The sequence below is a fragment of the Pipistrellus hanaki genome (genome assembly GCF_964339955.1).
Source record: "Pipistrellus hanaki genome assembly, chromosome: 18".
In the NCBI taxonomy this organism is placed as follows: domain Eukaryota; kingdom Metazoa; phylum Chordata; class Mammalia; order Chiroptera; family Vespertilionidae; genus Pipistrellus; species Pipistrellus hanaki.
In genome coordinates this window covers 40312166-40325619 of record NC_140520.1, presented here as the reverse complement: position 1 = coordinate 40325619, position 13454 = coordinate 40312166, and the positions used below count along the sequence as shown (strand labels likewise).

The window sequence follows — 13454 nt, the reverse complement described above, 5'->3', positions numbered from 1 at the left end:
GTCAGAGCCCTGGGTGTGTGTGCGGCCGGGGCGTGAGCAGGTGACTGGCACTTAGAGCCAAGGATACTGGGTCCCAGGTAGAGACCCGAGGCCGGCCCCCTCGAGGCAGCGAGGAGCTGTGCCCAGCACACGCAGGAGGGAGGGCCAGGCCCACCCGCGGCCGTTCCCACGGGGACCTGAAGCCCTCCCAGCTCGAGCCTCCGGGGAACTCCTCTGCGGTCTGGCTCCTCTGTCTGTGCTACCGACCGCAGCCCTGCTGCCCCGGTCCCACAGGGCAGGCTGAGGGACAGCAGGGTCCAGGCTTACACACCTGGGGTGGGGGTGGGAGGCAAGAAAGGAACAAGACAAACAGGTATCATGTTTATTTATGTACAAATATGAACATATTTACATAGAATGTACACACTGGGGTCCCAGATCCAAAGTTCTGGGCTGGCGGGGAACAGGGCCAGTCTCTCCTGTGACCAGGAACCCGCATTGCAGGCCTGAGTGGTGGCTGGGCTGAGCCTGGGGCTCGTGGCTGCTCCGTCCCCTGGGTGCTCTGGTTGGTTGTGTGAGTGGACCCAGCAGAAAGGGACCAGAAAAGCCGAGGTGGTGGCCCCAGGATCCCAGGGGAAGGAGCCAGTCAGGCCCCCAGCAGCCCCTTTGCATCCCCTGAACCCCCACCCTCTCTCCCCAACAACAACTGAACAGGAACCCTCATCACCAAGTCCCAACAGCCCCCCAGGTCCACAGGCCACTGAACCACAATGAAGAAAGCAGAGGGGCTCAGGAGACAGAGGGCCGACCCTGCCTCCGGGGCCACGGCCACTCCCACCTGCAGACCCACTGGCTCCAGGCTCCCCCAGAGGCCCCTGGCTATCCCGGGCGGTCTGTGCTGAGGCCTCCCTTCGGGGAAGGAGAATGTCGTGTGAGTGAAAGCTTGTTTCCAGTCTTCCTCTCACTCTGGGACTCAGGCTGGTCCTTAAAGAAACACGTGCGAGCAGCAGGCCCAGCCACTAGAGGGCAGAGGGCTTCCTGTGCCAGCTGGAGCCTCTGAGGACCTCCGGGGCTGGGAGCCCCCTCTGACCAGGAGCCAGATCCCAGCTCCAGCTGTGCCCGCACACCTGGAAGTGCCCGCAGCCTCCAGCCTCTGCATTATTATAATACTGCTCTGGGGTCTGAGAAAACACCTGTGTTTGCAGGTGGAATGCATGCAGGCACACAACTCCATGCAGATGCCCGGGGAACTGGACACAACAGCACCGGGCACTGAATCCTGACAGATGGCGTGACACACAGCACAGACATGCGCGCGCACACACGCGCACACACACACACACACTGACCTGCACACACAGCAGGGACTCAACCTATCCAGCCATCTGGGTATCAGACACAGGGCTGGAGGAAAAGGGGAACAGTCGGGGGTTGAGGGATGAGATGAGCTGAAGTCCTCGGTCAGCAGAGGGAGCAGGCGCTGGGCGGTGGGAGGTGGGCCTGGGTCAGACCAGGTGGCCCCGCCCGTTGATGTAGATGCCATTGCCTGTGGGCTTGGCCCGCAGCGTCCCATTCTCCTGAACGAAGTGGCTCATGGCCTGCTTGATGCCCTCGTCGCAGTCCTCCCCTGCTGCCCGCTCGCAGCCGGGACTGGGCGCCAGCAGCTCTGTCTGGGTCTCGATCTCCCGCACGGTGGTCAGCGTGGAGTAGCTGCGGCCTTCGGGCTCTTCACTCTGGAGGCCAAGGGCAGAGGGCATGTCAGGAACCAAGACAGGGCAGCCATACCCTAGTGGGGCGGGGGGCAAGGTGGGTTGTAGGCCAAGTATAAACAGGGGTCAGGGGTCATGGCTGTCTCAGAGGTACTGGGCATGAGGGAGAAGCTGGGAGCAAGTGCAGGGGGTGGGGACGGAAATGCAGCCGAAGGTGGAGCAGGGGGCAGGGTAGGGCTGCCTGAGCCAGGCTGAGGGGCAGGGAGGGGCCATGACCCGCCCTGGGAACAGGACAGGAGCCTGAGGAGAGTGGTGGGGATGCGGGGGGGCTGGGCCTCACCATCACAGAGCAGCTACTGTTGTCCTTGAGACTATCAGGGTGGCCCTCGGCTCTCAGCCCTACACTCTCCTCCGGCTGCAGGGCCCAGACACGGGAGCAGTCAGGCCAGGGCTCGCCTCCACCTCTGTCTTCCACCAGCTCCTCCCTGACGACCACTCCCCCAGCCCACAGCCCAGTCTCTCCTGATGCCACACCCTCGTGCGTCGCCACCCCCCAGGATCCCTGCTGGCGGGCTTCCCAAGGACCTGGGGGACAGGAGCACCCAGGGGATGGAGCAGCCATGACCCCGGGGCCCAGCCCAGCCCAGCTGTGAGTCAGTGGCCAGCCGGACGGAGGACTGTGCTCCTGGGCAGAGGGGCACCCACCTGGCTCCTGGGGTCCGAGTGGTGGGAATGCAGCCTGCGGATGGAGTTCTCCCTGGTCAGGGTCAGCTCCTCCTCACTGGGAAGGACACCCCTTTGTCAGGAGGGGGCAGGGCGGCTTCCACAGGGAGCCCCGGCCGGCCTCTGGGAGACGGGCCCTGGTGATGTGCTGTCCCTACAAGTATGCCTGACGGCTGTGGCGCATGCATGTGCGTGTGCGTGTGCGTGTGCGTGTGCGTGTGCGTGGTGACACCTGGCATGTGGATCCAACCCTCACACCGGCAGTGAGGTCCTCCACATCCAGCCGAGGCCCAGACCCTGAGCCCCAGAAGCCCACCCCCACTTCCTCTCCTCGGTCCCCCCACCGCTGCCAGCCCCTTCTGTCCCCAGGAGCGGCCAGTACTCACTACTTCTGGGTCATCTGCTGGGCCTTGCGCCGATGGTATCGTGACATCAGCACCACCACCACCACCAGGAGGCAGAGCAGGAGCCCGGCGATCACTCCCACCACCACCACGGAGGCCGACACCAGGTCCACCTGCTTCCCCGAGGCCGCCTCCGGGTCTGCTGGAGACAGGCTGCCTGAGCGAGCAAGCTCCCGCGCCGGAGGTCCCCACGGAGCCGCCCTCCGCCCAGCCCCGGCCGCCCCGGCTCCCCGAGCTCACCCAGCACCTCCACGGTGACCTGGGACTCCCGCCAGGAGAGGTCATTGCTCACGCGGCAGACGTAGACGCCGCTGTGCTCAGCCGTCAGCGGGGGGAAGCCCAGGGTGTCCCCGTCCGCACGCACCCCGCTCGGCAGAGGCCCGTCCAGCCTGAGGACAGGGAGCTGATGGGGCCGCGGGCCGGCTGCGGCGGCACCACCGACGTGTCCAGGCCTCGCTCCCCTCCCGCCCCCATGTCGTCACCCAGAGCCGCAGGCTGTTCCCACGGTGCCCCTCCCACCCCGGCAGGTCCAGGCAGAGGCCCTCCTCCCTGCTGCTCAGCCTGACCCGGGCGCCCGCCACACGCGCATGCCATCCCACAGGCTCCCACGGCAGCACATCACCAGCCTGGGCACCAGGCACCCTGGCATGAAGTCTGTCCACACAACAGGACACTTCATTACCATCTGGGCTCAGACGACTCGGAAAAAGTGACTGGCGCCCCACCCCCCCGCGCCGAGCACAGGAGGGCAGGGCCTCGGGCACCCTGGCCTTACACATACACACACACACACACACACACACACACCCGCAGCCCTGGACCTCAGACCCCGGAGAAAGCCCAGCACTCCTGCGGGGAGCGGCGGGTGGGGACACATGGGATGGGCACCACCGGGGCCACAGGGCGTTGGTTAACAGCAGTGACGATCACCTGTGCCGTGTTGTCTTACCCTCTTTAGGAACTTTTGTAAACATACACAGTATTAGTGTGTGAGCACGTGGTCATGTAAAAGCTAGGGAAAGCCAAGGTCTTCACTGCTGGTTCCCTCAGATGATCCCGGCCAGCCGGCCGCTTGGGGACATGGCTGTGCTTCCATGGAGGAGCTGTGCCCCATGTACCCGGGGCTCAAAATATGTCGTCCCAGCCCCTCGTGAGCACATGCTGGCCTCAGAGAAGCCCTCCCCAGGCCAGGCCCTCACCGTGTCCAGTTGTAGGTGGGCGGGGGCTGCCCCTCACTCAGACACTTGAGCGTGGCGCCTTCCCTGCCGGTCTGCCACAGCTTTTGGTCTTCCAGGCCCCGCACAGAGGCCTCTGCAAGGTCTGGAACGGAAGGTGGAGGGGAAAAACAGCTTTGATCTTGCTGTTCCTTCAAGGGCCCATCCCAGGCTCCACCTACCTGGAAGAGCCTCCCCTGCCTTCTCCTTCCTCCTCACTGTGCCAGCCGAGCCCCCACTCCTCTCTGGGGTACAGGGCAAGGAGCCCCTAAGTGCCTCAGCATACCCATGGGTCACTTCCTCCAAGCCCTCCCCAGGATGTCCCGCAGAGCCGTACTGGTTCTGCTCCCGGATTCTTGGGAAGCTAAACCACCTACATGCCATTCATTTCCCTAACGAGCATCTGCTGAGGAGCCACGCTGGGCCACATGCTGGGTCAGCTGAGTCAGAAACGTCCTCTTCCCTCAGGGCCCCGCACCCACTGCCACCCGGCTGCCCTGCGCACCCCTGCCCTGAGCCTGAGCTGCCCTGCACGCCGGGCTCCTAGTTCCACGGGAGCCTGAGCGGGTATCACTTTCCTTCTGCGGCGGAGGAAGTAAGGGAGGAGGCCGAACAGCAGCTGGTGCCAGCTCGGATCCCCGCCTGGACACCCCAGTTCAGCTCCCAGTTCGCGCGTGATTCTCCCAACCGCCCTTCTACGTCAGAGGCCTGAGGTCATCTGGGTGGCTCCCCCCAGACCTCACCTCAGCCACAGGACCCGGCTGGCCTGACTGTGGGCTCAGGTTCTCAGGGTCTCACCGCCCCTCGAAGCCATGGGGCCCCCCACGACCCCAGCACTCACAGGCCACGTGCAGGGTGTGGGTGAGCCTCTGGTCCTGGAGCAGGCCGGGGTGGGACACCACGCAGGTGAGGGGCCGCCCGTTCATGCTGCGGCTGGGCACCAGGCGGAACTCGGACGTGACAGCTGCCGAGCGGGAGTGCTCAAAGGCGCGGCTGGACATGGTGCCCTTGACCTCTGTGTCCCAGGTCACGTTGGGGGCCGGGCTGCCCTCAGCTGTGCAGGAGGCGGCCAGTGTCAGGCCCTGGCCCTCTTCCAGCGCTGGACCAGGATTCAGTGAGGGCAGGGGAGGCACTGCAGGTGAGGGACAGGGGTCAAGGTCTGCACCCCGTCAGGAGGCCGGCCCCATCCCAGTCCCTTTTCCACGGCTGCCCAGTTCCAGTCCCTGTTCTCTTGTTTTACCGGTAAGGATGCCAGGTGAGTGGCAGAATCTCACCCGACTATACCTGTCCATTGTTTGTACTTTTTACAATGAGCATGGGTTATTTTTTAATAAAAACAACGAACTAATTAAAGATAACATGGGTATAATAGTAATAGGCACCAAGCATTATGCTAAACACTTTACAGACAGAATCTCATCAGTCCCGCCAACAAGCCATGAAGTGACAGCTACGGCTGGGCCATCGGAGGAAGTCGAGGCTCAGGGCGGAAGAGGGTTCGTCCCAGACCCCGGCTCTTAGGTGCTCAAGCCGAGGTCACACTCATATTTTCCTACAAAGCTGGTGAGTGAAGGGAGATGACAAAGACCCTTTCCACCTTCATACCATTAGCAGCCTGAACCAGGGTGGAAAAGACTTGACCTTAGGTTTGGGGCTTCCGCCGACCATGAGCGCCAACGGGAAAGCGGTGACTCACAGGGTCCCTCTGGCCTCTGACCACCCTCACTGAGGTCCAGGCGAGGGAGACATAACCCTGGTCCTGATGGCACCTGCCCCCTGGGCCTGCCTGCCCACTCCTGGGCCCCACGTGGAGCCCAGGTCCGAGGGGCTCTGACCAGTGCCTGGGGGCACCTCGGTGAGACCCAGGGGGCGGGCCAGAAGGAGGCACCGGCTGACTGCCCTCGGAGGGCCAGGACCCGCGGGCTGGGCAGGAACCGGGCCACCGAGGGCGCTGGGGCTAGGGGGCTGAGAGTCAGGTGCAGGTGAGAGCTGGCTGGGCCCTGTCGCCCGAAAGAAACTGAGGGAGGTTTCAGGTCACTGGGAGGAAGAACTGGCGTTAAATGGCTTCTCCCGCGGCTGAGCCGGTGGAACCAAGGCGCGGGTCACTCTGGGTTTAGGAGCGGGGTGGGTTGCAGGCCACGCTTCCGGCCCCCTGCAGGACCGGCCCTCGGGGTCTCCCGGCCCCCCCCAGGTCCCCGCCCCGCTCCCGGGCCCCTCCCAGGCTCCCTGAACCCCCCCCCCCCCCGCAGGCTCCGCCCCGGGCCCGCTCACCGAGCACGCGGAGCCGCAGCCGCGCCTGGAAGCTGCCGGCCGGGAAGGTGCTCACGCGGCACTCGTACTCGCCCTCGTCCGCCTGCACCGCGTTGCGCAGCAGCACCGCGCCGTCCAGGGGGCCGTCCGGGGGGCCGCGCGCGGGCGGCCGCTCCACGCGGCCCTCGTAGGCGGGGCCCACGTGCAGCCCGTACTGCGCGTGCAGCAGCGCCAGCTCCCGGGCGCCCTCGCCCGCGGCGGCGCGCGCCCAGGCCACCTGCGCCACCTGCTCGCCGGGGCCCCCGCGGTAGAGGCAGGGCAGCCGCGCGTCCTGGCCCAGCACCACCGTCACCAGCTCCGGGGCCTCCAGCTCGCCCGCCGGGCAGCGGCCTGCGGGCACAGAGGCAGCGGGTTAGGGGTGCGGGCGGGGCTCGGCGGCCGCGGCGGAGGTCCTGGCGAAGCACTGGGGCCGCTCCCCGGCGCCGTCCCTGTCCCCGGGGGAAACCGAGGCACGGGAGGGAGTGACCGGCCCGCGGCGGAGGTGCGGCCGCGGGGAGGGGGCTCTGCCCTCGGGGCGCACAGCCGGCCGGGCTGGCCTGCGCCCGGAAGACGGCTTTCAGGGGCCCCGGGGGTGGGAGCCGCGGGGGGCGGTCCGCCCAGGAGGCGGGGTTCCCGCTTGGAGCCGGGCGACCGGCTTCCAGGGAGGGGGAAGGGGGGCCCGCCGGCCTGTCGCTGAGACGGGAAGGCCGAGGCCGAGGCTCAGGTGAGGTCGGTCGGGCGTCTGGGACGGGGCGGCCGAGAAACCGGCCCGGGACCAGGCGGGAGGCGAGCGGCCCGGAGGAGGCAGCCGGGCTGTGCGCGACCCGGGCGGGCGGGGAGGCGGGCGAGGCCGGGGCGTCTGAGGCCGTGGTTGGAGCCCAGCCGCGCGGGCCTCCCGCCCTGGGCAGAGGGGTTCGGGTGGGTCCAGAGGGAGCGGGGCCCGAGAGGCAGGGGAAGCGGGAGCCGCACCGGAGCGGGAGGCACGGCTGCCGGGAAGGGGCGGGAGAGGGGCTCAGACCCTCGAAGCCCCTTCCTGCGGCGCCCGCTCCCCCGCGCGGCCTCGCCCGCGGAGCAGAACCTGGGCCTCATGTCGCGTGTGGAGACGGGGGTTCTGACTCAGTGCTTCTTCTGGGGGCCCGTGGGCTGAATTCCTGCTCATGATTGACACTCAAGCCATGGTCACCGATGGCTGGATTAGTGGCGAGTGAACAGACAAGAGACAGGCAGGAGGTGGGAGGGTGGACCCTGAGGAACCAGCAGTCTGGCTGGGCTAGGCAGGAAGGGGTGTGCATGGCAACCTTGGGGTGCAGGCAGGACAGACTGGTTAGCTGGGTTCACTGCAAAGGAAAAAAGAAAGGGGTGGAGGCCCGGCCGCTGTGGCTCAGTGGTTGAGCATCGATCCATGAACCGATTCCAAGTTGGCCCACAGGCCAGGGTTGCAGGTTTGATCTCCAGTGAGGGGCGTGCAGGAGGCAGCCGATCCATGATTCTCTCCCATCATTGATGTTTCTATCTCTCTCTCTCTCTCCCTTCTTCTCTGAAATCAATAAAAGTATTTTTAAAAGGGGGGGGGCAGTGGAGGACAAGCATGGGGGGAGACAGAAGCCCAACTACAGGGGATCTGAGGGTACCGCAGGCAGAGCCGAGCGGGCAGAGGGAGGGGCGGAAGGGGTGCTGCTGGCAGCTGGGAGCGCCTGGAAGGGACGGGACAGACCTGCAGGGCTGGATGCCAGGGCCCTGAGCTGCCTGAGCTGATGTTGGTCCCACCCAGCCCAGCCTGGGAGTCCAGCTGCCGCCTTCACCCCTCCCAGCATGGCCCCTAACACAGGAGGGCAGGGCTCTGCGCCCAGCACCGCCGTCCGCAGGCCGCAGGGGCCGGTGCTCCAGCCGGGCACGGAGCCCTTCCACAGACTCCCGAGACGACTCCGAGGCCACATCGCAACCATCTGACCCGCTCCCCACTGATCACCCACATTCCCCGAAGGTCACTCATACAGCACAACAGGCAGCGCGTCCCCAGCACATGCCTGAGCCCAATCCTTCATCCCTACTGTGTGTCCAAGACCCACACTCCCCAGGGACCAGCCCAAGCCTGCCCAGGACCCAGGGAGACAGGCAAGCCCTCGGTGCTCCCACAGCCCCGCCGTCCGCAGTCCAGTCCTCAGTGGAGGGACTGGGCTCCAGTGGACCCAGAGCCCAGCCACCAGCCCAGCAGCCTCCTTTCTCCCGCAGCGCCTCCCTGGCATCAGCATGATGGCGTCACCAGAGCCGCCTGCCCGGTGAGGTCACTGTGGGCACCCCGTGGCCAGGCCAGCCCCGCCACCCTCCTGCTGCGCATTGCTCGGGTCTGTCTCGCAGCCTCTGCTGGTTGCACTCCTCCCTCCGACCCTCCCAGCCGCCTCCATGAGCCCAGGACTCTGGTCAGGAGCCTTGGTGATTCAGCCACAGCCGCCAGCAGCCACCACCTTGCGCAAGGGAAAGAACAGGCCCAACTGGCCCAACGAGATCCCTGCCCTCGGCCTCCCCACCCCGGCCAGGCCCCACGCCACCAGCTCCCAGACAGCTCCTCCAGGCCTGGCTGCTCCCACCCAGAGCTTTTGTCCCGACTTCCTGGGCGTGAGGCCTGGCCTGTGCCCCAGAGGGGAACTGAGGCTGCCCCCAGAGAGGGTCTCTGGGGAGGGAGGATCTTCCTGAGGGGCCTCTCCCTCCAGCCCCAGGAGCACCGGAGGGGGGGAGGACCAGGAGAGGAGTGAGAGCCTGTGGATCTGGACGTGCCACTCTGGGTGAGGCCTGGTTGCTCCTGGTGCCAGTTCACACGCACGGGAGGCTGCCTCCTTGCACGAAGGGGTCACTCACTCGTGTTCACGCCTTGCCTTCAGTGAGTGTATGTGCTTGTCTGCATCCGAAGAGCAGCGTACGGGGTGTGCATGTGCCCGCGTCTCACACTCCTGTCCCACTGTGTTGGCGAATGTTCGGCTGTGGCTCCCCTGGTGCCTGCATGCCTCCCTGTCTCGGCTGCCCAGTCAGTGGTGCGTGGTCTGTGGCGTGTGGCTGGTCCATCTGGAAGGTCGCCCGGTCGCCCTCCCACCTCACCGAGGGGAGTCCCCTCAGGCGGAGGGCCCAGAGGTGAAGTCCTGTCCCTCGGGAAGCCCTGGGCAGCTGCCATCACGGGCTCCCCAACAGAACGAGCTGAGCGCTCTCTCCACCCTTGTCCCCAGGACCCCCACTCCTCCCCCAGCCCCTCCCAGGGCCCCCGCACCTGTGGCCTGAGGAGGCCTCTCCCTGGGAACGCCTGCTGCCACCACCCAAGCAGCCCTGGCTCTGGCCCGGGTGGGTGCCGGGTGGGTGCCGGTGGTCCGGTGTGGCTGGTGGGAGGAGGATGCCGCCCGGAGCTGAGGGAGGGCCCCAGCCATCCAGGGTCTCGGCCTAGTTAACCCTGCCCCACGCCCCCCACACCAGCATGCGCCCCCAGCACCACCGCAGCCTCCACAGAGAGTGAAGCCACCAGGAGATTGGGGAGAAAGGACCTGGAAGGGGGCCCTGAAGCCCTGCTCCTCCCCCCTGGGCAGCCTTGGCCTTGGAGCAAAACCAGGAGCTTCTCCCTCTGCTTCACCTGCCTCCCTCCTTCCCTCCCACTGTCCTAAGCCCCCAGCTTAGCAACCTGGGCACAGCGCCCGCCCACCGATTAGCGTCTGGGGAGGGGGCCACAGCAGGAGAGGAGCTGCGATGACAACAATGAGGCAGGGCAGGCCTGGAGGCAGCCCGCTCAGCCCAGACACAGCTCCCGCTCAGATAAGTCCCCTAAACCCCCCGGAGCCAGTCTGAGCCTGGCTGAGTCACCAAAACAGCCACACTGTGGGTGGGAGACCCAGAATTCAGCTTCTCCCAAACTCCTGAGATCCTAGCCACCACCCACCCCCCATCCTGCCAGCCACTCTCCAAGTGTGGCCAGCTCTGCCCCACCCAAATCCCAGCCTCACCTCAGCTCCCAGCACACACCAATTTGAGGTGAGTGGGGGGAGGGGCAGAGAACTATGGGAAAGGCCAGGCCAGAGGCCACGGCCAGCTGAGGGGTCCCACCTGGCACCCTCCTCCAGGGCTGTGGCCCCAGTTCCCAACGTCACCTTCCATTTGTATTCTGTTCCCAGGTCCAGCCTCTGGGCTCCCTCCCGACTCTGCTCCCGGCCGCACCCTCCTTCCTGCGGAGACCTGGTTCGGAGGGCTCATTGGAGAGGCCAGAGAGCCAGGCCTTCTCCCTCAGGAGGCTTAACGCTCCACTTTCCCAGGCCCCAGCGCCCCGAGGCCGCAGTCTGGTGGCTGGCCCATGAACTGTGCCATGAGCCCCTCCCACCATCTCGGTGGCACCGGGTAGGACTGAGGCCCTGGGGGTCCCCCCCCCCCCCCCCGTGGGTGGGAAACAGCCTCTTGCTGGCCTCCTGGGGTTTGGGAAGATCCTGCTGGAGAGGGCTGCCCCTGACGGGAGGAGAGAAGCAGGGATGTGCCTCCCTTTCTCGGAAGCTAACCTCAGACAAAAGCTGGTCCTCCCCTGGAGGGCAGAAATGGAGACCCACCCCTGGCCTGCGACGCCCTGGGGCTAGACCCAGCTGGGAAGAGGATCTACTTACTACAGGGTGTCTGGCGACCTGGGGCCCTCCGGCCCAGGGCAGGAGGTGGGGAGGGAGGAGGGAGGGGATCTCACCCGGAAACTCATCTCATTAAAGAGAAACAAAGAGCCTTGGTGCAGGCGCCTCCCCAGCCTCCTCCTCGGCCAGGGTGGGGCAGGCCGTGGGGCCTGCAGGGGGGCACTAATGGGCGGGGGCAGTGTGGGGTGAAGCCAGCCTTGGTCCCACCCAGAGGGGCCCCCTTTTATCACCACAGCCAGACTGCCTGCCTCCCGCACCCAGCACCCCTCTGCGACCATTCACTCTGCCAGGGGCCTCGGGGCCGGAGGGCCACAGACATGGCCACTCTGGGTCTCCTAAGACTTTCTGAGTTGCCCAAGGCCACCTAACAGATTAAGAGCAGAAACAGGCCAGAACTCAAGGCTTTCAGAGAGAGAAACTCGGCAGCTTCTGAGAAGGAACCCAAACACAGAGAAGCCTGTACTATGGGGGCCACGGGGGCAGCTGACGCTCCGCTGGAGCCTGAGGTCTGCCTCTCGGCCCGAGCCTTTGGCCAGCGGTGGCGACAGCAGCGCCAGCAGCTCCCTGGGCACCAGCCTGGTGTCCTGAAGCCAGGCTGCTTCCCACCATTGGCACGTCCCCTGTCCGTCTGTCAGGCCGCCCTCACTAGAAGCCCTCCCTGGGCTTCTCTTAGAACAAGCTCTGGGTCATGGAAGGGGGCAGGGAGGGTCTCGTTCAGGACGGCCTAGTTCTAACCCTGAGGGAGTCAGTTTCCCTCTGGGCAGTGAGGGAGTTGGAGCTGCGACCTCTCTGATCCTGCCCCATCCTCGAGGTGTGGGCAGGTCCTGCAGGCAAGTGGCTGCCAAGCCACCCGGCCCCACCTTCTGGGCCTGAGCGAGTGAGAGGGCTCTTTGGAGAAGGGAACCGGGGGGGAGGGGCGGTGGGGGTAGAAGCTCAGTGCCCTATGATTGGAGGCTGGGCCAAGACCCCTCCATCTTCAGGTAGAAGGAGAGCAGCCCCCACACACACAGCCAGGCTCGCTGCCCTGACAGCCAGGGGGGTGGGGGGAGGCAGGGCCATCCAGGCAGGTGCGGAAACAAGGACCCTGCTGGACCACCAGGTTGTGGCTGCTCCTGGGCCTGGGCAGGCAGGTCCCCGAGTCCCAAAGGGAAGGGTGTCTCGGTTACTCATGGCCCACGCGATCCCATGGGGTCCTATCCCGTCCGAAGCTCCTGTCATTCCCATCGGCTTCATACATCAGACAGTCTCCGCGAGGAAGTGGGGACAGGAATGAGCAAAGGGAACCACACCTGGCTGGAAGGCACCTCCTAGCCCCCAACTCATCTGAGCAGTCACATGGTCACCACACTGGCATCTGACTGTGTCCAGGGGGAGAGGGGCCATCGCCCCTCCAGCGCCTGGTCCTGGGCTCGGGGAGAGAAGGAGAAAGAACCCTGTCCCTCTCGGGGCATCAGCTCCCCACACCCATGACTAGAACCAGCTCACCCCTGAGTCAGCCTCGCACCATCAGCAGTTCCCAGCTCAGCAGGGAGGTGAGGGCTCCTCCCGGACCTGGTGGAAGGGCCCCGGCCCACCCTACCCCGGCCCTCATCCTCTCCTCCAGGCCTCAGCAGGAGGGGGCCGTGGGGATGAGCTCCCCTGCTCCCCTGGGGCAGGCCGGCAGCTGGTGGGAGAGGGTGGGTCCTCAGTCAGGCCTCGCGGGGGAGGGGGCACTGGTGGCTCAGAAGGGGGCACTGTGGCTACGGGAGGCCTACCTGCCAGTGACGCCAGGAGCAGCAGCGGCAGCCAGGCCTCAGGCCCCCGCATGTCGGCTCCCCGGGCCAGGGGCATGGGTCCCACGCAGAGCTGCCCCGCGTTCCTCAGGTGCCGCCGGGCGCTCCCGGGGCTCCAGCTCGGGGGCTGGAAAGGGCGCTGGCCGGGGCGGGAGGGTCACAGGTCCGGGCCCTGGCACACCTGCCCGTCCTCCTGGGGCTCCCCTAGGGGACCGGCCCGTCCTGCACCCGGCGGCAGCTGCCCCCCCCAGAAGCCGTGATGGGAGCTCCGAGCTCCCCCAGAGCTGCTTCCCACGCCGCGGCCAACAGCTCAGGCAGAAACTGGGAACCTGCTCAGCAGGTCAGAACAGGTGCGTCTGGGGGCCGGGCCTGGCACACGGGCTGCAGCCGCGCCCCCTGGCCCGGCTAATGGGCGCTGGGGAGGGAGGGTGGGGAGGGAGGGGAGGCCTTTGGATCCCACCCTCAGCTCGAGGCTTCACCTGGCAGCACGCAGGGCCCTGAAGAGAGGCGAGCAGAGGGGGCGGCGCCGGTGGCTGGAGAGAGAGGCGGCAGGAGCAGGGCAAGGCCCCGCAGCGGGAGGCGCCTGAGCATCCACACCTGCCAGCGGTCCGGTCTCCGAGGCTCAGCATCAGGGGAGGCAGAACCAAGGACAGTACCTGCCCATCCCCCATCCCTCCGAGGAGAAGGCGGGAGGGGAGAGGGGAGGTGCTGGAGGGGGTGT

At 66.4% G+C, this 13454-nt stretch overlaps 1 protein-coding gene across 3 annotated transcripts; it reads right to left on the bottom strand.

Annotated features, from left to right (window-relative positions):
• Nucleotides 1-347: 347 nt before the first annotated feature.
• On the bottom strand, nt 348-13025 carry NECTIN4 (nectin cell adhesion molecule 4). Of its 3 annotated transcripts, none has more exons than XM_084867215.1 (9): nt 12716-13025; nt 6301-6669; nt 4871-5161; nt 4015-4135; nt 3056-3204; nt 2798-2957; nt 2394-2469; nt 2029-2103; nt 348-1712 (listed from the first exon to the last, which is right to left on the bottom strand). In XM_084867215.1, the coding sequence occupies exons 1-9, from the start codon at nt 12789-12791 to the stop codon at nt 1485-1487; spliced, it is 1545 nt and encodes a 514-aa protein (XP_084723341.1). In that variant the 5' UTR covers nt 12792-13025; the 3' UTR covers nt 348-1484. The 3 variants fall into 3 exon arrangements, with proteins under 3 accessions (XP_084723341.1, XP_084723342.1, XP_084723343.1); XM_084867216.1 differs by having other exon boundaries at nt 2798-2954; XM_084867217.1 differs by lacking the exon at nt 2029-2103 and having other exon boundaries at nt 354-1712; nt 2798-2954.
• Nucleotides 13026-13454: the final 429 nt, after the last annotated feature.